Source organism: Bactrocera oleae, chromosome 6 (genome assembly GCF_042242935.1).
Source record: "Bactrocera oleae isolate idBacOlea1 chromosome 6, idBacOlea1, whole genome shotgun sequence".
Classification (NCBI taxonomy): Eukaryota; Metazoa; Arthropoda; class Insecta; order Diptera; family Tephritidae; genus Bactrocera; species Bactrocera oleae.
The window spans coordinates 39,728,470-39,752,836 of record NC_091540.1 but is presented as its reverse complement, the minus strand read 5'-3'; the positions used below and the strand labels follow the sequence as shown (position 1 = coordinate 39,752,836).

The following is a 24,367-nucleotide window of genomic DNA, read 5'->3' as shown; positions in this document are numbered from 1 at the left end:
TTCCAATATAGGACAGTAATAAAGATGAACTTTATTTTATTTAGTTTAAATTGCTTACTAAGAAATCTTATGGATTTCGAACATGTGAAATAGGTAAATGTAAGCACATAAATGCCTAAGTATTTTCACAGATAATATAAATAAGATAACTGAATATTCACAATATACATATTTATTGGCTGTACACATATATCGCATTATATTATATATAAGTAAATATTGGTCCTAAGTATAACTATATTCGTGCGGTTTACCGAGATTCTGAACATGCGATAGAAAGCTACTGCCCTTGTGCGTCTATTTATGTATACATATGTATGTTACTCAATTGAAGCGTAAACAACAATAACTTTTTTTACTCAAATATGTCGAACTTTGGGTATGAAAAACTGTTTTTCCGGCGAGTTCTTCTCCATTACTTTAATGTGAAAAAAATATCATTCAATCATCTTCGTATGTATGTATGTGCTCTAGTCTAGCTTAAAATTGTTTGAACGATTTAAAAGTATGATGTTGACTTGGAAGACAAAAAAGATGGAGAACTGGTAGCATATTCGATGAAGATTGTTGCCAAACAAAAGAAGAGGTCGCAGAATTTTCGGGAGTCACTCAAGCTATCATTTCAAAACGTTTAATATCAGCCAAGCATATTTAAAAGCAAAGAATTTAAAAAATAGGGACTGAAAAATTTTGCCTCGTTCGCCTTTTGATGCAGACTTTGGCCATCTGATTACCATTTATTCCGGTCGATGCAGAACGCCCTTACTGGAATACGGTTCCCATCAGAACCGGATAAAATTTATTTGATTTTATATTTTGAAGCTGAATAAATGAAGAACAGCTGAAAAATACGAATTCTATAATAACAATTCTTTAATTTGGTAGGAAATTTTTAATTCTACTAGTTACTTCATTTATACATAAATTATACTATTATGACTTAATAGTTTGGGTTATGAATTTCTATAATCTGATACTAATCAAACCATACTTTTTTTATTATTGATTTTTTTTTTTGCGACTACAGAGAAAAGAACGTGTGCAAAATTTCAGATCGATATCTCAAAAACTAGACCATCAGTTCGCGTATATACAGACGGACAGATGGGCAGACAGATGGACATGACTAAATCGACTTAGGATGTCACGCTGATCGCTAATAAGTATATATATTTTTTGAGGTCTCCAATGTCTCCTTCTGGGTATTACAAATTTCGTGTCAAGCCTAATATAACCTGTTCATGCTACAAAAATGTGAAAAATTGTAAAAACACAAAACTTTTTGATTTACCATATTTTCAATAGACTTTGCAGAAAACTTTTCCATACATCCTTCATTACCATTTTTGAGTAAATTTATAAGAATAGGTTCTGCTCTAAGTCTTTCACACTATTTACTATCATAAGAAATATTTTATAACACGAGTATGTCAAAGTTAATTTACCAACAAACAAACAAGAAATTGAAAACAAAAAATGTCAAAACTTAAGAAAATTGATTTCCTTGCTTTTAATTACTGAACCACCCGAATTATATAATATTTACAATATTTACGCATATATATATATTTATATATAATATATATATCTTTGAGAGCATATCTTTGAAAGCAAATAATGTAATGCCTTCTAACCTGCATAGACCTAGGTCAATTATATTTCCGTATGCATAAAGACTAATGCGCAGAAACCAGTTACCGAATACACACAAAGCTGTGTGATAAGTATGATTTAAAGTTTCTACTCCTTCCTATTCATTACTTATTTTATAAACGCACTTCTCTTCTCTCTTTACCAACAACAAATAAGCTATGATAAACAATTTGACTAATGTCGCGCTTGGTCTTAAGCGACAAATGGTTTTGTATAAAAAGGCCGCGCAGATCCGACAAAATCATCAGTTCCCACTTAACGGACAACCAAGCAACCAATCTAATCTCAAAATGTTCAAATACGTAAGTGAACTGTTCCTCATATATTTCATGGTTTCTAATTTTAATAATTAAAATATTTTTTATGTAAAAATATAGATCGCATTCTTCGCCCTCCTCGCTGTTGCCGCTGCCAAGCCTGGTCTGCTCGCTCAAACACACACCATCGTCCAACCAGCTCTGGTTGGTAAAACTGCCTACGTCGATACAAGTGCCTCTTCGGCCATAACTCACCAAAGCCATGTGAATCTTGTCAGGAAGGTGCCAGTTGTTCCAGTCGTCCACGCAGCACCTGTTGTACATGCAGCACCCGTTCTGAAGACCATTTCCGCTCCAGTTGTGCATGCCGCTCACGTAGTTCACTCGGCTCCAGTTGTGCATGCCGCTCCCATAGTTCACTCAGCTCCAGTCGTCCACGCCGCTCCAGCTGTACATGCCGCCCCGGTCGTACACTCCGTGGTCCACACAGCCCCTCTAGTCAAAACTGTAGTCTCACCTGTGGCTTACAGCATCCACCATTAAGTAAATAACTATTTAGAATGTGATTTGAAAAAACGAATTCTTTGCAATTGTTAACAAGGTATTAAGTTATTGTACTTAAAATATGAATTTAGAAATATCGTATAACAATGATATTTCCGTTAAGAAAAGAATTTCATTATTATTTATTTCATTCATTCTTTGACCCTGTTAGGGCGTAAAATTTTCTGCAAAAATGAGAGTTATCCGCCTGCAACAAAAATTTACTTTGCGTGGTTGCCTTAATCTCGTGATAGTTCGATATGTTCTTTATGCTTAACGAATTTAGGATGTATGATACTTGATGATATAAAATGGATTTGATCAAGAAATTATCACATAAGTATCGCTGACAGTGCGCTCTAGGTTTGTCAAGGAGTGACTGATCTCACCATCAATAACATCACGTTACTACGTTAACATACTAGTTTGGGTGTCTTGTCATAGCGGAATCGCTGGATACTCCAAACGTGATGAGCTGAGCTAGGGCACCCTTATCCTAATCTCTTAAGATTGGGTTGACGGTCCACTGGCCTTTTGCATTCTAGCACTGGATCTGGACTGTTACTCTTAGTAAGGTTCGTCTCATGACAATGATAGGAATTCTAAATCGTTACTGTACTTACTAAGTAAGTACGAAGGATTTTGGAGACCGTATATTGTCAAAGGTGTATGGAGGAAGGTGAGGTGAAAACATCTAGATACTCTTCTTCCACTGTCCAACTTTTGCTAAATAAGGCTGAAGCAACTCGATAATCATACCTTCTATGAATCAATGAAATTAGCTGGAGTTGATATTAGCCGATCAACAAATTTATGACACATTCAGACAAAATACGGCTAAAAATGTTGGGGAAGTAATTTGCAACTGAACTCAATAGCCACTGCGATACCGTAGTAATAATCTGAAATGCGTGTCATCAAAACAATAAACCACTTCAAGTAAGAAATATCGCTTAGTTTTTGTTGTCATTGTCATAAATTTCCAACTTAATCCACTACAAATACAATCTCTTCCCTGAAACCACTATTAGTCAATTAAGCACTTTCGACACGATGCTTCGATGCATTTTCCCTACGGCCATTTTGAAACGTAACAGTAATTCCTGTTGCAGATAAAGTGGAATTATTGTGTAATGGTGAGAATATGTTACAAAGGTAACTACAAATATAAAATAAGCAATAAAAGTATTAAAATAGCAACATAAAACATATTTGTATTATCCCTTAAAAGTCCATTTGTAATCCTTTGTAACATGAAGTCATAATTTTGTAATACTCTCACGGCAGCACCAAAGTTAGTTCGAGAAAATTTAAATTTATGAAAAATAAAATATTTACATATCACTTGAAAACAAATGTCAGTTGCCTAAAACAGCTGTTGCGATGTGAAATAAAAATACTGCGAATTAATTGAAATCATTCGGTTTGTGAAAACGAAATCACATTAATTTTATTTGATTTATGGAACATGCTTGATTATTCTAAATAAATTAAAACAGTTAGCCCACAAACCAAATGAGATAAATTGACTTAAGGCATAAAAGCTTGGTAGTGGTGTATAATGTCCACAAGGAGAATACAAATCGTTTTTATAGTACATCGACAAACATACAAATCCCATATTCGTAGAACTTATGGGACTCTATAAAATGGATTTTCTTAGGCGAGATAATTTATGAAGTTTACTGCAGCTAAACATCATGTTAGCAATATTTTCTTTTCGATCACAACGGAATAATAATCGGTGTAATAAGCTTACCACATAAACAGTGTGTAGTTATTATCACATATTCATATGTATTATAATGTTAAATCGGTTGACATAGACCTAAACGATTTTTCAGCTTAGAAATACTGGTTTAAATTACCTGTACTAAAAGTTACTTGTATTCAGGAAGCTTATCTCAGAATAGACATGTCAATAATAAATACTACATAGAAAGAAGATTATTATTAGGTGTGTTTAAAAACTTTAGGAATTTTAAAATTAAAATTTTGCGGGTACTACATGCCCCGGAAGTACGATACAATTTTCAGCTGTATTCATTGCTTACTTTGTCTATAAAAGTCGCTAAGGCTTGGACATGTTTTTATGAGCTTGGTAATTTTCGTTTGCTAAAAGATGGCACTTCGTTGCTTCTTTGTGAATTCTTGGCCAAAAACAATACTGTAACAATGCCCCATCCTCCATATTCGCCAAACATAGCTACGTGTTTTTTTTCATTTTTTTTTTAAATAAAAACAAGCTTAAGAGGCGATCGTTTCACAAGATAGAGGAAAATCGTTAAAAGAGCTAAAGGCTATGCCAAAAATCGAGTTTGAGAACTGCTTCGACAATTGGAAAAAGCGTACTCATAAACATTATTCTTTGATATCTGGGCATCTAGAGACTGTTTCAGTTTCAAGCTTAAAATGCCATTAAAAACGAATGTGGCACTCAAGGTGATATCCAAAATATTTTCTTCAAGTTGGTATTAAAAAATACTTATATCAAATTCCTGAATAGAAGAGTGTATTATAAGCACGTAATTATTACAGCTAATAAAATGTAATATTGGATTTTATATTAATTTTAACAACAACAAGGTATACCACAATAAAAGCAATTAACAAATTTAGTGGTGAACAATGTGGGCCACCGTATGCGCATTACGGTGCACTTGAGTGATGCTCTGGTGAGATGTGGCCGACGGAATAGTGTGTACAATGGCTCTCACTTTAGCCACAATGTGTTGAGAAATGAATCCTGGAGCAGCAGTGGCAATCACGAAAAGGGCGCAAATGTGAGCTGGAATAAATTTGAGTATAATTGTACAGTTTATTTTAAATTAATCAATTCGTGGTCTTACGTATTTGAACATGTTGCTGGTGTTGTATAGTTTGGGTTACGCAATCTGACTGATAATTATACTCTCGCAACCTGTTTCTACAGAGTATAAAGTTTTGTCCTAACGGTTGTTTGTATCACCTAAAACTAATCGAGTTAGATATAGAGTTATCTATATATAAATGATCAGGATGAAGAGACGAGTTGAAATCCGGGTGACTGTCTGTCCGTCCGTCCGTTCGTCCGTGCAAGCTGTAACTTGAGTAAAAATTTAGATATCTTTATGAAACTTGGTACACATGTTTCTTGGTACCGTAAGACGATTGGTATTGACGTAATCGGACCACTGCCACGCCCACAAAACGCCATTAATCAAAAAATAATAAATTGCCATAACTAAGCTTATATCTAAGCTCCACAATAAGATACAAGACTGTTATTTGGTATACGGGATCACTTTAGGGAGGGGCAATATAATATTTTAGTAATCTCTTAGTTTCTAGCCTTACTTTTTCAATTAAAAACAATAATTTATTTCCAGATCGATAAAAATAAATGTATGCATTTTCATTTTTGAGTATAATTTATCACATTTGCCATCTATAATCAAAAACTGGTCTAAAATGTGTCAAATAAAACTTTGAATTTTTCAACAAGAAAACAGCGCGCTAAGGTAACGTGCAGAGGAATGAGGAATTGAAGACAGCTAGTATAAAAAAGGAATTAGTTATTTAAAAAAAAGTATACAATTTTTAATTTTTATGATAACCTGATAAAATGTCAACCATTCTAAACCGTCTGAGTTTAGTATATTCTGTTCTCCCAACAGTTAGCTATACTAGTAGAGAACTCGTAATTTTTGAAGAAAAAATCGCATAGACCAGTGTTGATCAAATGAGTAAATAATTTATAACTGCTGTTGCAATGAGTTGATATATTAATACAATTCATATACAAATGAAAAGAAGTTGCTAAAGACCCGAAAAATTGTTTTGTTGATCTTCCCATTCTTTATAAATTGATGCTATTTTTATAAAACGTGTTCTCTTTATATTTTGATAACTACCGAATTATTTTGAAACTTTTTAAAAAGTTTGGCATACAAATTTCTCAAAGGCGTCTAAGGTTTGTCTAGCGCATATTTTTCATATTAATCCATCACTGTCAATAAGTATTTTCCTATTCTACGTTTCCATATTTATTTCTATAGTTTACTTACTTTTTTTACTTATGCGAACTGCTGACGCCGCCACTTGTTGCTAATAGGCTTTGAAAGGGGCGTAGCACCTAAACACATGCGTTGCCAATAACGTTGGATTTTTGCTCAAAATATTGTTGCACAAAACAGCACAACGTAAAAACTGGTTGTTGGTGGTTGCTTAATGTTTGTCTAGTAAAAAAGTTCAAGTTCAATGCCGGCCATACAAGCATTGATATTTGCAACAAATTTAAGCAAATATACCGTTAAAACTAAACAAAAATAGCGAAGGCCAATAAAATATAATAAAATAAGCTTTTTATGCTAAGTATTGTATTTTCGAAAAATTTCTTATAAATATGCTGCGAGAGACGTTGAAAGATATCAGTTTGCATACAGTTTTCTTGTAGTAAACATTCACAACCACCAAAAGAGCAAAATGTTCAAATATGTAAGTTATAATTATTTTTGGATTCAGCAATGATAATATAATACAAATTTTCAATACAGTTTACCTTCGCCGCCCTCTTCGCATTTGCCACCGCTGCTCCCGGGTTCATCGCTGAACCAGTAGTTGCCAAAGTAGGTGCCGTTGTACACACCATTCCCTCAGCCACCTCCCACCAGAGCATCACTCAAGTGCACCGTAATGCGCATATTGTTACACCGGTTGTGAAAGCTGTGTCTCCAGTGGTTCATGTTGCTCCAGTTGTAAAGACCTACTCTGCCCCTGTGATTCCAGTAGTCAAGACTGTTGCTCCCGTCGTCCCAGTAGTGAAGACTTACTCCGCTCCAGTTATTCACGCTGCTCCAGTCGTTCCAGTTGTGAAGACCTACTCCGCCCCGGTTGTTCATCATGTACCAGTTGTGAAGTCGGTTGTTTCTCCCGTGGTGCCAGTGGTCCATGCTGCTCCAGTCGCTCACATTGTTCATCACTAAACATTTTTCAGTGATCGTGAAGTTGTTAAATAAATATATAAGCTTTCACTCTACAAAACCTCTCCGCATTTTTTAATTTTTAGTAAATATAAAATACTTATATAACTGGGGTTAGTTAATAATATTGTTAGAAATCATGAATTTATAGTCAAATCAAGAAGAACGCAAATAAATGCAGTGTGACCAAAAGCCTTGGTCAGACCGCACTAATGCACAGTCCATTATATGTGGAATATTCAACCAAAATATCATTAGATATACACTGGGCCGGACTATAATGGAAATTTACAACTTGTCCGAAAATATTAGCATGTTGACCTCGTGTTTTCCCGGAAATTGGGATCAATGTGAAGTTTCAAGTTAGAAGCGACATACTAACGGTAAAAGCATTAAAGGGAGACTACTCTGCTTTATAGACTGATCGCTGGACATATGTTACTAAAAAGCGTGACACAACTAATTCCAACCAATCGTATGACTGTAGTAAAAGTTAGATTTAAGCAGTTGGAACAATCGGAAAATCGATATATCGAGGGAAATAGATATATCGGCCAAATCAATGTCAAACTGATTTCCACATGAATGCCTACTGTCGGTCCACTGGTCATCTTCTGGCAATGCGCTTGAAGAGTTTGTTCTCACACAAAAAATATTATATATAAAATTTTTTATTTGGATTAGTGATTTATTTGAAATAATTAGGTATGTATTAAATTTAAAAAATGTGTTGGTGATCTGTGCTTATGTGTTTTAGTGCTTAATCGCGCTATTTTACCGCTCCGTGTGAAAAATTGTTTCAGCATATGAAATCCAATTTTTTGTGGAAGAAAAATAGGGTGCTGCGCCCTGGTGTTTGATTTGTTTGTTAATTTATTATATTGTGTATATCAAGTTAAAAAACTAGCTGCAGTTTTTTGCAAGTTTTTGATTTTTTGGAGTTTTTTAGATACAATGTCAGTCTCGAAACGCACCCTTTTTTAAATTGTTGCAGCGAATCAGTAGCCACAAACAAATTTTTGGCGGTGGAAAATCATGTGTTTTCTATTGTTATTGATTCCTCAAAGTTTAATGAAGATCAATGCCAACAAATTCAAAAACAATTAAGAAATTTGGTTATTAAACTGGTGGATAAGAGGAAAACGAGTGACTGGATCATGGTATTGTCTTAAGAGCGAAATAATCAATGGTTAGATGACGATCTAACTTCTTCTGAAGCAGTCGTTGATCAACGTAAACACAAAACTTTTTCAGAGTGCGCAATTAAGACCCAAACAAAAAAATTTCATCTGTCGTTGATAAAAACCCCACACGAAGAGTAAATGGCAGCAGCGCGCGAAGGCTGGAAAAAGGAATGCTTCGCAAGTCCTTCCAATGTTGGCCTCAGAATTTGCATTGACTTCAAAATATAGTTAAAAGTTTAATTGTTGACACAAAGCTTTGGCTTTCTTTATAGATGGAGGCTACACAAAAAGCTCTTATAAATGGAAACTGCAATAGTTATGCGAGCTATTGTATAATGTTTTGGTTAAAAGTAAAGGTAGTGTTACCCCAATGGCATACGCTTTGGTACGCGTGATTTTACATGCCTCCATCGATTCATTGTATATGGTGCAGATATTATTGAAAATGTTTCGTTACCAACAGGAATGATGCTAGAAGAAGCGCTTGAAGCAAACACAAAAATTTATGCAATTATAATTTGAATCACACTAGAAAAACCTCTAGACAGCACACAATGGAAGACTTAATGCTCCGTCCATCGGTCGTCGCACCCTCTCATAACCTAGAAATCTAAAAGTACCGCGAAGTACTCTAAAAATCACATTCATATAGATGATGAGGTCAAGCAGCTTCTTTCACATGCGAATGAGTTACCGGACAGCCTTGTGTCCTAATGGTCGCACTCGAAATTAATTTCTAAACATTTTTTTGAATACCACAAAAAATGTGAAGATGTAGAGCATTTGTGTATGGACGTGGCCACAACATCTATTGGGTTTAATGTACATATTTCGTAAACTATTTAAGCTTTATATAAATTTAATCTAAGCATTTCGTTTGAGCATTTCATGAATACCTAGTCGGAAAACGCTTTATACGTATATCGGTATAAAAATTGACCAAATTCCCTTATGAAATGGAATAAATCAAATTACACCTACGCCATTATAATTTCCATCATATTCTTTCATTGACTTCAAAGTGTGGCACCTTTAACAAATATAGGGGAAATGCTTGCGAATAATTGAACCATATACTATGGACTAAACTAAGTTTTCTTAGAGATATTCACTCCTAAGAAAAAAAGTAATTTCTCCGTTTTTCGAATTACGTTTCAAAATCGATTTATTTTCCGTCCAATTTCGAAATTGTTCATATTGAAAATATAATTATGAAATACAGTAGCTAAGCCAACAGGTAAAATATAGGCTTCATGCTCATATTCTCTCATTCTAATGGTTTATACACCCATATACTTGCAAAAATTAATTAATAAGAAACTGGAAATCGACATAATACTTGTATGTTATATCTGTTTGCGAAATCTGCGCGTTAGGGGAACATAGAAGAAGTAGCCCTCAGATGTAGATGTGATGTAAATGTGGGTGTAGAAATTGGTAGTTATTGCTCTTGAAAGTTGCAGTGTCCTAATCGAAGTTATCTGAGAAATGCAAGTTGTGTTGCTTCTGAGTCGATTGAGAAGAATAATACTTAACACATACTTGTATATGACACGAACTTGTAATAACGAATGATCCAACGCCTTCTAAAATGCATATACATACATATGTATGTACGTACATAATTCAATTAGATTTTTGTCCGCTGTCCATTCATTCGAAGTGTGTGTATAATAATAATGCTTGAAGTGCAGAAACCGGTTACAGAAAACGGTTGCTCTTTAACTCCACACGTTCCTATATATGTATGTATTCAACTACTCACTTATGTATAAGTATTGTATAAGCCTAAGATTTCTATTTCTGCCTATATAATTTGCTTTTAAACGTGTACTTTTCGTCTCTCATTAACAACAACAAATTAGATATGATAAGCAATTTGATTGATGTCGAGCTTGGTGCTAAGCGCCAAATGGTTTTGTATAAAAAATCATCCGTTCCAACTTAACTGTAAACCATGCAAATAAACAATTCTCAAAATGTTTTAATACGTAAGTAAATTTCGTTAAAATTAGTTCGATAGTTCTTAGATATAAGATTTCACTAAATGTTGTTGGTGTCATGCCCATTTTTCAATTTATACACTTCCTTCTATTAAGCTCTTCCCTACTACTACTACTACGAAGTGCAGCCTCTTTCAGGGAGGTGAGCCTTCGCTCCGACATCAGAGCAGCAATACTAGCTCTGAGCTCGCTAATTGCTCGTTCACTAGAAACAGCAGCAAGCTACTTCATCATCAAACTCGTTTGGGTGCCTGGTCATAGCGGAATCGCTGGCAACTGCAACGCCGATGAGCAAGGCAGTGGGCACCCTTGCCTCCGCAAGCATTCCGACCATCTCCTATGCGACTGCTACTACTTGCCCTTAGCAAAGTTCATGTTGCCACAATCGTCGATTTGTAAGGATCTTATGTCTTTGAGAATTATATACTGCTGTCTAAAATGTTTATTTTCATAACTTTTCAAAACTTAAATTGTTTTCAAAACTTAATTGTGAAATTTTTTCAAAATTAATTTCGTTTTCGGTAGCGATCTCTGCATCTCTTGTGGATCAACTCAACACATTTTGTTAATGTCCTGGGTATGAAGCGGGCCAATGCCAGACTTGTACCAAAAGGCCGGGATCGTTTGGAAAAACAACGTCGAGTAGAAGTGACAAAAGAGATGCTTAACAACACAGATGAGGACCTTAAATTCATCCAACGTATCATTGCTGGTGGCGACACGTGAGTTTATATATAATGCTCCAAAAATAAGCCGAAACCAAAAAAACTAAAATTCTTTAAAGGTACTGAGGCTTATAATTGGATTAAACGTTGGAAAATGGAATGGAAAATTGGATTAAACGTTGGTATGCTTGTGTTGCCTCAGGTCTATTTTGTCTTTACGTGAAAATTTATTTTTTTATTATCATTATCATTATTGATAAGATGGTAGGCGTCTTTTTATGAGCTTGGCGATTTTCGTTTGTTAAACGATCACACTTCGTTGCTTGTTCGTGAATTCTTGGACTATGAAGGCTGTGCCAAAAATCGAGTTTGAGAAGTGTTTCAAGGATTGAAAGAAATGCATAATATCGAATAGAGGCTATTTTAAACGCAATAACAATAATACGAGGGTTGCCTTTTATATTTCGGGATCAGAGAACAATAACAAAGGTTATTCATCGAAAATAATAATTTTTTTACAGTCAAATTTTCATGGAATATTGAATTTGTGCTAGTCCCACTAATGCCTATAGGTATAAATCTCACGATAGGTAACATGACGATCTTGTAATATCAGTTTGCGCACAGCAACAACAACTGTTAATTTTAAATTTATTCGTGATTTAATTCCATTTTTTGACTGAGATTAATGTTTTAAATAACTGTAAACAACACAAATAGCGCTCGAATGTCAAAACGTTCTGAGTATATATAACATCAAAAATGTCAAACTTTAAGATAAAGTTGTGAGTTGCCAGATTGCAGCAATAGGATTGTCGAATCCCGAAATATGAAAGACAACCTACGTATTGCGAAAACATAGAGACAATGTATATTTCTAAATGTTTTCTGTAAAGAATGGTCTAAGCATTGTAGAAAAGGTAAAGTATTCAGTTTTCATAAAATCAAAATTGATTTATAAAAACAATTATCTTTCGACTTTTATACTCTTACAACATGTTGCTACAGAGTATAATAGTTTTGTTAACTAACCGTTGTTTTTATCACCAAAAACTAATCGAGATAGATATGGAGTTGCTATACAAATATTATAAAAAGGAAAGATTTGATTGTTTGTTTTTTTGAATTGAATAGGCTCCGAAACTTTTTGACGGATTTGAATAATTCTTTCTCCGTTGGTAAGCTATATCCGGCGAACGTAGGCTATATAATATTTTTAAAACAGTTAGGAATTTCTACTAAAACGTCAATAATGTAACCGAAGGTGTCAGAAAAATTACCTTAAAATCCCTTAGATCGTGTGCCCTGCAAATACTATTGATTATAGAACAAAAAAATGTACTACGACTTTTCAGAACATGTCGCGACAGCATATGCCCAAGTCTTATAATTACCTTGCAATAAGTGTTCTTTTATTAAAAATATATAATAAAATGTCACCTCTGTAAAAGCTCTTGGTATTATGTTAAACCTTATATAAATTAATTACTTTATATTCAAGCCTTTATACAACTTTTAGAATTATTCGCTTCGGACATTCCATTCGAAAGATATCACGAATTTAAAAATGTAAGTATTAGAAAAAAATCCCGTGGTGAGCGGCGACCCGCTCCGCTAGTCTTCAATATACCATAATATGCAAAGTAGGCGTCATTGGGCTACGGAGGGGAGTCAATGTCAAAAAATAAAGAAGGAACGGTTGACGTATAAGGGGGAATTTTTTGCTAGTATATACAGCGTCTGCCAATAGGGATGACGTGATTTGACAGCTCGTAACGGTCATGTTTGTTTACGGATTTGTGTAAAATTCTGTCAGTGTGTTCAGTAAGGTTTGCCATTTCAACCAGCACCGCTAGCAGACAAAATTGAGCGCTGTACAGCAAAATTCCACCCGAAATGCTGCACCGAGTCATCGAAAATTGCGTAAACGGGTAGAGATATGCAAACGGAGCCGTGGTGGACTTTTGGCCGACACTTTGTTCAAATCATAAACGGCATAAAATTATCTGCATTACCAAAAAAAAGAACCCTTTTTGGCCAAATTTGAGTGTTTAATTTACGTCATTCTTGTTGGTAGATCCTGTACATATATGTATATGTAAATGGTTAGGATGACGAGACAATAACTTAAGATACAAAACTGTAACTTGGTATAGGAGATCACAGGAGCCAGGTACACCCGTGCGCTCCAAATTATCTAAAAGTGGTTATTGTCCCGCTCTCTAAATAGTTAAATGTACATACCTTCTAAAATTAAATCAACCAAACTTGCTGACAAGGAGTTTTTCTAGTACCTCTTTATGCAAACCAAATAACAAACACACCTACTTCACTTTCCAATATAAAAACCAAGAACCAATAATAATAATAAATTCAATTAAGAACAATTTTTTTTTATCAAAGTTTTAAACCAAGACAATTTGAAGAAGCAATATAGCGAGCAGTTTTAGAAGCACTGTAACAAATAAAAAGCTAAACGCAACACAGCTGTGAATAAAGAAGTAAATAAGATAAACAAAGTGAGAAAATAGAATAAAATAAAACAAAATGAAACAAAAGGCTGACTCGGCACCAAAAATTGGAAAGTTTAAACTTTTTAATACTTTTTAATACCGCACAAAACAAAACATTTAATACTTATCATGAAACTGAGAGTTTAATCACTAAAAATTTGTATTAACACGGTAATAAAAATCAATTAAACTTCAAGAATTTTTTAAAATAAAAACACAAATGTACACAGCTAAAAAATTACAGCTTAAGAGCTAGAAGTGTTGTTACAGCTTAAGAGCTTGAAGTGTTGCCACCTTCTTTAGCCCCCACATATCTAATAAAAAGAGCATGTTTTTCTAATTACGCTGCATCTTTGTGACTAAAATGGATAAAACCGAGTGAAAACTTGCCCTAGCCTCCGTATAACGAAAATCACTTGCTTACCGTCTCAACTATTTTGGGCGATCGGCGGTATGCCAACATGAAATTTTGTCATGTTATTCTTTTTTGCAACCGTTTTCGGAGAACTTAAGTGTGGTTTATCAAACGTCGGTGTGACTCCGTTGAAACTCGTTACTCTAATTTTTTAAAGTTGCCATCCTGACATAGGACCCAAGTGCTTTTTGACTTAACCACGCGATTTCCCTTCCAAAAACAAGAATCGATTCAAAATTCTTCACAACTGGAACGACTGGAACAGGGTTAATAAATTGAGCGAAATATTTGGAGCAACAGTCTTGACTACTGGAACCACAGGAGCCGATAGGTCTTCACAACTGGTGTAACAATATGGGCATTATTTTATGCTCTTTGGTGATGCTCTGGTAGGAGCGGTACATCATACATTCATACACACATACATACATACATACAAGCATCCATGCCCACTTAGCTTTCGACTCTCTCTATAAGATCATCTATACATTGACTATCACTAAAGAACGTCCCATAGAAGGGGGCCTAAAACCGAGCCGGTACTCCACTCGAAATATTGTAGCTCTTGGTACCTTAATCAATGTCGAACATTACTTGCCTGGTTTCAAAATAACTTATAATAATGCTTACAAGATATTGAGGAGCGCGTATTTCATACCGAGCATTGATTATGTTTGTCCATTTTGCTGAGTTGAAGGCATTCTTCATATCCAGGGTATCAGTACGCAATATTTTTTAGTTCCGCCTTTCCTTCCTTTTCCATTTACTGCGCATTTCGCAGTCTCAACGAAATTGTTTAGTGCGTCAATAGTGGACCTCTTTTTTTTTATAAAGCCGTATTGTCTCTTTCTGGATTCGTAACTCCAAGCGGTTTCTTACTATGTTTTCGTACACTTTGCCAATCGTGTCAAGCATGCACAGAGGTCGATATGATGAGGCTTTCTTCTGAGGCTTATTTGGTTTAGGTAGTAGAACCAATCGCTGAACTTTCCATGGGTGGGGAATATTTCTTCTTTTAAGCATGCAGTGTACATTTTTGCGAACACATTTGGTATTAAAATCATATCTTCCTTTAAAGCTCTGTTTGGTATTAATTTATATCAGGCGCTTTGCTAATTATAATTTTTCCCGCTATGACCCATACTTCTTCTTCACTAACTAGTAGAGGTGGCTCTTCAACTTCGGTTCGTGGCTTAGCATAGGTAATCAGATGGTGTTTAGGGAATAATGTTTCCACGATATTCTTCATAAAAGATACGCTTTAGGGTATTATTCTTGAATTTTGACATGCATATTTTGTACGCCGTACTTTAAGGGTCTACGTTTGCTTCCTCACAGAGATTATCAAAACAGTTTCTTTTGCTGCGGGAAATGGCCGACTTCAGAAGAGTTGCTAATTAGCTCCAGGAAAATTGAAGAAAAAATATCGCTCACCATAGAAGAATGTCAGATAACTTCACAGCTACAGCTGTAGTATCTTGGAGTACTTGGAAAACACGACGGGTAAAGCAAATAAAATAGAGGCTGTGTGCGTTCCAGCCGACGATCTTTAACAGCTAAGGGGATGAGATAAGTTATGTATGCGGCTCCAATATGGATCCAGGCGCAAAACCTGGACCGACACAAAATCATATGCTAGACCAATAATCACAGTGCATAGACGTGATAAGGGCTTTCCGAACCATGTCAAGCGACACTGTTGAAGTATTAGCCAGTATGTTGGCCAATGACATCCAGGGAAGAAAATTTGCGCGCAACATCAACACTTCTGAAACTCGATTTTGAGGGTATCAGGGGGTTAGCACTTTCAGCACTTCTAGCACTTTCTATCTTAATTAACTTTGCAAACGAAGAAAAATAAAATAAAAAAAGAGATTATACCCTAAATATAGGAATCATAATTGTTGATGGACACTAATAAATCTTTTAGTTTCCTTCTCTTGATAAATCCAGGCGTTGGACCGACCAGTGTTATTTTTTTTTTAAAGCGCGGCCGAAGGCCGTCAACGCAAAAGAAATTTCTGCGCGAAAAAACTTGTGTACAGCGAGGCCGAAGGCCGCCAACGCATAAAGGAGTTCCACTCGAAAAGACCTTGGGACACCTCGGTGTTGGATCGACCATTTTATTATTATTATTTTATTTATTTTTTTTGAAGCGCGGCCAACGCAAAAAGGAGGCCAAGCGTAAAAGTAATATTGTCATAGAGGGTATAACATAATCCTTAACATCAATGCTCTCTAACGGATATTAATACTGTTACTTTTGAAGAAAAGTACCGTTTCGTTTTTTTCATTTGCTATTTACTTCATATTTGGCAAATAAAATTCAAACGCGTTTAGTGAGAATTGTGTAAAAAGATTTATTATTTGTGATAAAGGAGTTATTATTCAAGTTTTAATTTATAAAATGAGTGGAATTTCAACAGGTAAGTTATTATACTTTTAAATATTTTTTAAATATTTATTAATAATAATATTTAGATTTTGAAGAACAATCGACCAGCCGTGGCGTAATGCGAAGAACTAATGTTCTAACAGTGGCGGAGTTGAAGGGAATGTGGAACATGAGGAAAGTATTCCAAACTTTCGAAACAAGGGAGAGCTGCATAGCCTTTGCTGAAGAGCAAGGGCTCATACTAACAAAAAGAATTTGCAGAATGCATAAGATCTCGATGGTATTGTCTATAGCGGGGAGTAGTATCGTCGGCACATTTAGATGCCGTAAAGGATCATGCCGTACGCGTTCAGCAATATCTAGGTCTAAGGGTACTTGGTTCGAGAACACCAAAATACCCTTAAACCAGATATTTTACCTAATGTTTAGCTTTTCGTCGCATTGGTCGCATGAGCAGGTGCGTAAAACTAGCATTGTCAGGGAACCGATTTTATCCAGCGCTACCATATGCGACTGGTATAACTATTGCCGCGAGGCTGTAGTATTATATCAAGTGGACCATCAGGAGAAGTTGGGTAAAATTGGTGGCCCTGGGAAAAAAGTCCAGATTGACGAAAGCAAATTTGGAAAGAGGAAATATAACAAAGGTAATGTTAAAAATAAACAAAAATACATAATTACTTATATATTTTTCTTATTTCAGGCAGGAGGGTGGAAGGGTGTTGGGTATGGTGGAAGATGGCAGTGAGGACTTGCGGTTGGAGGTATGTCCTAACAATGTCAGGTCTGCTGAGGTGCTCATACTCCTGATTGAGAAATATGTTGCGCCCGGCACAATCATTTGAACCGATTGTTGGAAGGTGTATGATTGTTTAACAACTCACGGGTATGAGCACCGTCGCGTAAACGATAGCGATTCTGCAATCCGTTCGTTGCGGAAGACAGGACGCATACCCAACGAATAGAATCCCAGTGACGGGTAATAAAAAGATTTTTCGCCAGGGATAATAACAATAATCCAGAAAACTTTGCCGATCTCATTATTGAATATGTGTGCGAAAAAATAAAGCAAATAAGCATGAGGATCCATTTGTTAAATTAATTGAGGCAATAATACACACATAGAAGCCATAAAAAAATATGCGTTTTATTTTATTGAAATAATTTCTTAATTTTTGATTTTTCTAGGTTTTGAATTTCTGTAATTGGGGTATAATCTGTTTTCATTTATTTCAGTTCATTTACAAAAGATGTCGATAAGGTAACACTGGTTATTTGAAATTTTGCAACCCTTTTGTTATTGTCAACTTTACTAAAATTGAAGAATAATTAAAATGTAGAAATAAAGATGTTTTTGGATGATATAATATAAAAAAAAACGTGTAAAAGCGAATAAGTGAAGTGTTAGTGGATATAAAAGTTTAAAATATAAGTGTATAATTCATTCTAAAAGGAAAAAATACGTACTTTAAATAGTCGAAATTTTGAACTTTAAACTCAAATATCTCGAAAACTATAAGTTTATATTCTTGATCTGGAGGATCTTCTCTATCCGCCAATACTCATTTTATCGCCGAAAGCCTGGGACGCTATATTAAAATTTTCCCAAAATTGTATCATACTTCCGTGGCATGTACATATGTATGTACACTCAGCGAAAAAAAGAGCCCAGGCACTTTACAGAGTGGCTATATATAGCTCAAAACTTAGGTTTATGTTATCTTACATAAGTTAGACAGTTTTTTTTTTTGAGTATTATTTGCTATTCTTAGTATTTTGTAGAACACCCCTCCTCCCAAAAACTTTGGCTATTCGTTTAGGCATGGATTCAAGCAAGCGTTGAAGATAATTTTTATAAATTTCTTCATTCCAGACAGCTTCAATAATTTTTTCCATTTCTTTTAGACTTTCTGGACGCTTTTCTCTTATCCTTTTGCCCATATAATGCCAGCAGTTCTCAATTGGATTGAGATCTGGACTGTTTCCTGGCCACGTGAAAGACTCAATTCCATAAAAATCTTTATAGTTTGTAACCTGTAGGTGTTTGTAATGGATTATTGAAAAATCTTTTTCAATATTTTTATGCTTTAGTTACCATTTTGGCTCTATGGCAAGGGGCTGAATCATCCTGAAAATAAACCTTTTGAGTGTGTTTGAACAGCTGTTCAATAGTTGGCAAAACGCCTCCTTTCAAAATTTCAATGTATTTTTCTGCATTTACAGATCTTTTAAGAATAATAAGCAGCCCAACACCACCTTAGTTATGGGCCCCGATACCATTAAATCCTGCGACGTACTGTGGCATTTCCGTCGGGTCCAAACAAACTAAATTTGGATTCATCGGAAAAAATAACATTTCCCCAGTCTGATGCAGTCCAAGTTTTTTGTGATTTTACCAACTCTGGCTTTTTGGCTGCACTTCGCTCGTAATCCAAGATTATTCAAGACATTTTGCATAGAACGTGTAGTTATTTTTACCCCAGTAGTTTCGTAAAATATTGAATTGATTGTTCCAACATGTTGAAAGCGATCAGTAATGCACATCTGTTTAATTTGTCGTTCATGACGAAGTTTTACTTTTTTGACGTCCACTGCCCTTTTTTCGATTTAAAGAATTAAAATTCGTATAATGTTTAATAATATTGCGCACACTCTAATCACTTATGTCCATTTCACGAGTTATTTGACGTTTGGATAATTTATTTTTATATAAAGCTATGATTTCTGTTTTCTTCTCTATTGACACCATGTTCACCTTTGCTTATTTTTACAAATGACTCAAAAGAAATTATCGCAAGTACTAAAATAAACGCGTTCAGAAACTAACGGTTTCAGGAATAACGGTAAACTAATATGACATATAATAAAAAAGTCAAATCAGACTGTTTAAATGAGCTAAGCCTCAGTAACTAAACACACCACTCTATTCACTAACACCACCACACTCAGCAAGATGTCACCACACGACGACACCCCACACCGCCAAGCAACAAAAAGGATGGTCTCCAGATTAGAGGATCAACATTCGTTAGGACACTGCGCCGCGTAAACAACACGTTCAATTCGAAAGCGATCCCACGCTATTCCTTTTTTCGTTCATACTCCTGCGCCACATCATTCTTTTCGGACAACACCGCTCCGCACGCGCCGACCGATTTAGCGATCCGATAATATATAAACTTGTATTTAAGGAGTTTTATTGTGTAAAGTTTAATAATAAAATTCGAATACTAAACTAAATAGCGCATTTTGGTTGCTTATAACTATAAAAGTGGTGAGTGCTGCTAAAGTGGGAAAGTATTACACACAAATTTGTTCATGGTCCTTCGAGCCCTAGTGGACGGCACTATGGGTGTTTAACAAAAAACCTAAAGTGAAAGGCTGTGAAATTGCCAAAAATCAGTGAAAAAAAAAACAAAAAAAGAACTTCAAGTTATATACATATGCTTTTAGTGCATAAAAAAGTGCAGTGACCACAGCAACAAAAATATATATACGTATATATACATATGCTTTTGGTGCATAATTAACAATGCCGTGACTAAAAAAAAAACACGGGCGCGGAAAAACAAAACACAATCAAATGAAAACGGGCACGAAATTGGATACATCTACCGGCATCCACATACAAAATACAGGCTATAGTTCCCAAAATCCCTTGACAGATATTCAAGTGAGTTGTATCGATTCCGTTTTGTACCTCATTACTGCAGGATATATGTATATTTTTTACGGTTTTAAAAACGGTTGCCAAACTGTTGTATTTTCGGTATTTCGGTTTTTACCGAAAAAATTAATACATATAATATACATATATATCTAATATATACATATTTTTATTGCCTAGGAAAGCTTACATTCGTGTATTTAACACAAAATATTCCAAATCCTAAACACAAATATATGATATATACATATATATGAAATTCAAGTACTCTACTTGCAAAAATATCCGGCAATACCCCTTATACTTGATCAAGTAATAAGCAGGATTGCCTAAAACAAGTAAGCAAAGGCAAATAAAAAACAAAAACAAAAAAACGCATATACATATACCCACATAGCAACATATAACGAATAAAAAGAGATAGAAAGGACAATATTCTCAAAAAACAAAAAAAAATTAAAAAATTTCTTACCATATGACAAGTCTCTAAATCTCTCATTACATACATATTTACATATTTTGCACATAACATATACCAAAATTTTTTGAAACTCATAATTTTGAGCGCATGCATTCTTAATAATATTAACATATTTTACCTACAAAAAAAAGAGAAGAGAGAGAAAGGTAAAGAAAATCAACAATTTTAGTGCACATTTACAAATCGTAGTGCACATACGATTACTTCGTTTCTAATTATGTTTATGCGCTCTTTCTTAACTAAGAAACAACGTCCGCTCGTTTACATACATACTTATACAAGTACGGGACATATTATTATACCCTACTAGGGTACCACTAAAAGTTAAAGAACTTCAAAAAGCGCATTGGAAAAAAAAAATTTTAAACGGTTCGGTAAAGAAAAAACGAGTTCTTAACAAAAGAAAAAATAATTATTTATATTTCTATAAAGGATTTGCATACATATGTGTACAGTACATTGATCTCTTATACGAGCTCTCATTGACACATACTAATTCGCTTATAGGTAGACCCTATAACGCATACGAACACAAAAAAGATATAACAAAATATATATTGCAATTTTTGAATAATTATTGAAATAAACAACACAATCGAAAAAAATAATAAATAAATACCGTAACAACGAAACACGCTATCGTATAAATAAACCGATTTACTAATTCTCTTATTTATATAAAAGAGAGTACGCGTTACAATTACGAATTTCGCTAAAATTTAATCAGTTAACACTGAGAGAAATCATTTCTATAATTGAATTTTTTCTAAATGAACGCAAATTCTAAAGATTCTAAGTCTACACAATTGTTAAAAGTACCAAAAATGATTTCGAACGAAAAAAGTCCATATACACCTGCAGAAGCTACACGCTCAAAGCAAGGTGCTACAAAAAAAAGGGGGAAACAGTAAATTCATTGCTGAGAGTGACAGTATAATAAGATACTGCACTCGATTTTCATCTCCTCCGATTCAAGATAATTCTGAATCGGCATTAGAAATCAAACAAGAAAATCTCGATAATTTTTGGATACGTCTCCAAGCTTCATATGACGCCATAGTAGAATCTGACGAATCAGATCTACCATAAAATTTTAAGTCCTTGGCTTACGCCAAATAGGTATGAAAACTGCTAAGACCAGTTCAAAGAAACTAAAGCAATGATTTCCGATCAGCTGAAGCTAATAAAAGCAATTGCACCTACTCCACATCAGCGAGTAGAGCTGCCACAAGTACAAAGTCAAGAGGCAAGTTCAGGCATCCATCTTAAGGTGCCCGCAGAAACATTTCATGGTGGTTATGAACAATGGCCGTCCTTCCAGGAGATGTTTACAGCCGTTTACATGAACCACCCAAAATTATCAAATGCACAAAAATTTTATCACCTCCGATACAAAACAAAAGGTCAAGCAGGCGTAATAGTAAAATAGTTCGCACTAAATTACGATAATTTCAATTTGTCTTGGGAAGCTCTTAAATCTAGATATGAAAATGAGAGAATATTGATCGATAAGCAAGAAACGATACTAATGAACTTGCCTAAGATTCAAAAGGAAACAAGTGAAGAGTTTATAAAACTGCAATCCACTGTTTCTAATTGCTTGTCGGTTTTATCGACACAAAATATTCCCACAGACAGCTGGGACCCAATACTGGTAAATATATGCACCATCGCTTTACCAGAAAAATCGTTACTTTTGTGGGAGCAATCGCTCTCATCTCGAAAAAAATGCCCAACGTGGCAACAGATGAAAGATTTTTTAATAACCGCAGAAAGGGTAGATAAAAAAATGGTCAGAACGAAAACCGTTCAACACGACCTAAATAGAAGCTTTCACAGACCCGAAGCCAGTAGCAGCAACAATTTAAATAGAAGCTTCTTCAGAAATCAAACGTTCACATCCGAACAGTACAAACAAACGTCATGCGAACTATGTACAGGGGGGCATAAGCTCAAATCTTGCGAGAGATTCAAAAAATTAAATATTATCGACCGAAACAATTTTGTCACAACTAAAAGATTTTGTACAAACTGCTTGTCACATGCGCATACACTTAAAGAGTGCGAAAGCAAATTTAATTGCGTTTATTGTCATAAACGACATCATTCTATGCTTTATTATAACAATTTCCTGTATCACACCAAAGAACCGCTTATATAAAAAGAACCACAGGTTTAGTGGTAACAACAACTTCCAAAAACCAAAGTCCCGAAAATTTCCAAAAAGCACCATCCTGCTCAAAGGCATTAAAAACTCAAACGCTACACAGCAAAATACAAAATAGGGTATTACTACCCACAGCAGTCATCTCCATCGAACATCGAGGAGAACTCTTTAAACTTAGAGCTTTAATAGACCAAGGATCACAAAAATCCTTCATAGCGTCTAGGGCACAAAATAGGCTAAAACTGCCATCAAAACAATCAAATTTTGAAATTACGGGAATAGACGGAAGAGTAGTCCAAAACTCACACAAAATCTGCCCCATTACCTTAATATCCCCCAAGCGGATAAGCGAATTGTAGCAGAAGCTAAAGTCCTACCGCAACTTACTAAAATGCTTTCAAGCTATCACATAAATAACAAGCATTGACAAAAGGTTTCACACCTAAAGCTAGCAAATCCCAACTGCCATACCCCCGCTCAAATAGATATAATAGTAGGCAGCGACCTTATACCGCAAATAATACTTGATGGTGTTGAACAAATTTCAAACACCCTTCTAGCCCAAAACTCTATATTTGGTTGGATTCTAAGTGGACTAGTTACAGAACCAGTTTCCACATCAACAACTCAAGTTGACAAATACTCTAAAGAATACCTTCATTCACAATTAAGAAAATTTCGGGAGTTAGAAAAACGCTCATATCAATTACAACCCCAGAAGATCGGTATTGTGAAGACTTCTACAAAGCCACAACTACTCGATCAAATAATGGTCGGTACGTCGTACGACTACCGCTAAAGTCACAATTTTCCAACTCTCCACGAATAAAATAAAGTCAGAATTTCCTTTGACATCCTAAATTTTAAAAACACATACATATATAACTTTTCGACCCCACAGGATGGCAAATTTATAGAACAACACAAACATAAAATTAAAGGATCACCATACTCCCAAGGTGATACAGCGATGCTCCTAAATTTGTAAAACGCAAACGTCGCATTTATCTAAGCGCTCCTCATATGGGTAGTTTATCGGAATCAGCTATATAAAGCTTCAAATCCCACTTCAAAAAAGTAAGCGAAAATCACAAATCTCACTCTCGCAAGATCCCTCAAAGGTTTCAAAGGAGCACCCATTCTGGTCATATCTGAGCCAGGCGTGGAGTTGCTAATCTTAATAAGCCGATGGTAAAGAAATGTTAAACAAAGAATACAAATAATAATATTAATATTATTATTATAAGAGAAACCCGCAAAATAAAGTTACTTACCTTAAAGCACCTCAAGCATATTAAAATGCATACAAGATATGTTTTTAAAACTAGAGCCGTTTTATACACTACAGATAAATATGGATATAACATTACTCCATGACCATGTGACCCCCCCCACCCCCTCGTGCCCCCGGCTACTCAACCAGCAGCATGCCGCAATACATACATATATCATTTTAGTAAAGA

General features: G+C 35.0%; 1 protein-coding gene and 1 long non-coding RNA gene across 2 annotated transcripts; both read left to right on the top strand.

The window, feature by feature from the left end:
- The first annotated feature begins 1,908 nt into the window (after positions 1 to 1,908).
- LOC106623358 (A-kinase anchor protein 14) lies at positions 1,909 to 2,584 on the top strand. The gene is made up of 2 exons (XM_014242851.3): positions 1,909 to 1,955; positions 2,031 to 2,584. The coding sequence occupies exons 1-2, from the start codon at positions 1,944 to 1,946 to the stop codon at positions 2,451 to 2,453; spliced, it is 435 nt and encodes a 144-aa protein (XP_014098326.2). The 5' UTR covers positions 1,909 to 1,943; the 3' UTR covers positions 2,454 to 2,584.
- An 8,443-nt stretch (positions 2,585 to 11,027) lies between these two features.
- On the top strand, positions 11,028 to 13,902 carry LOC138855679 (uncharacterized). The gene is made up of 3 exons (XR_004977025.2): positions 11,028 to 11,323; positions 11,386 to 11,448; positions 11,528 to 13,902. It is a non-coding gene; the product is annotated as an uncharacterized lncRNA (long non-coding RNA).
- Positions 13,903 to 24,367: the final 10,465 nt, after the last annotated feature.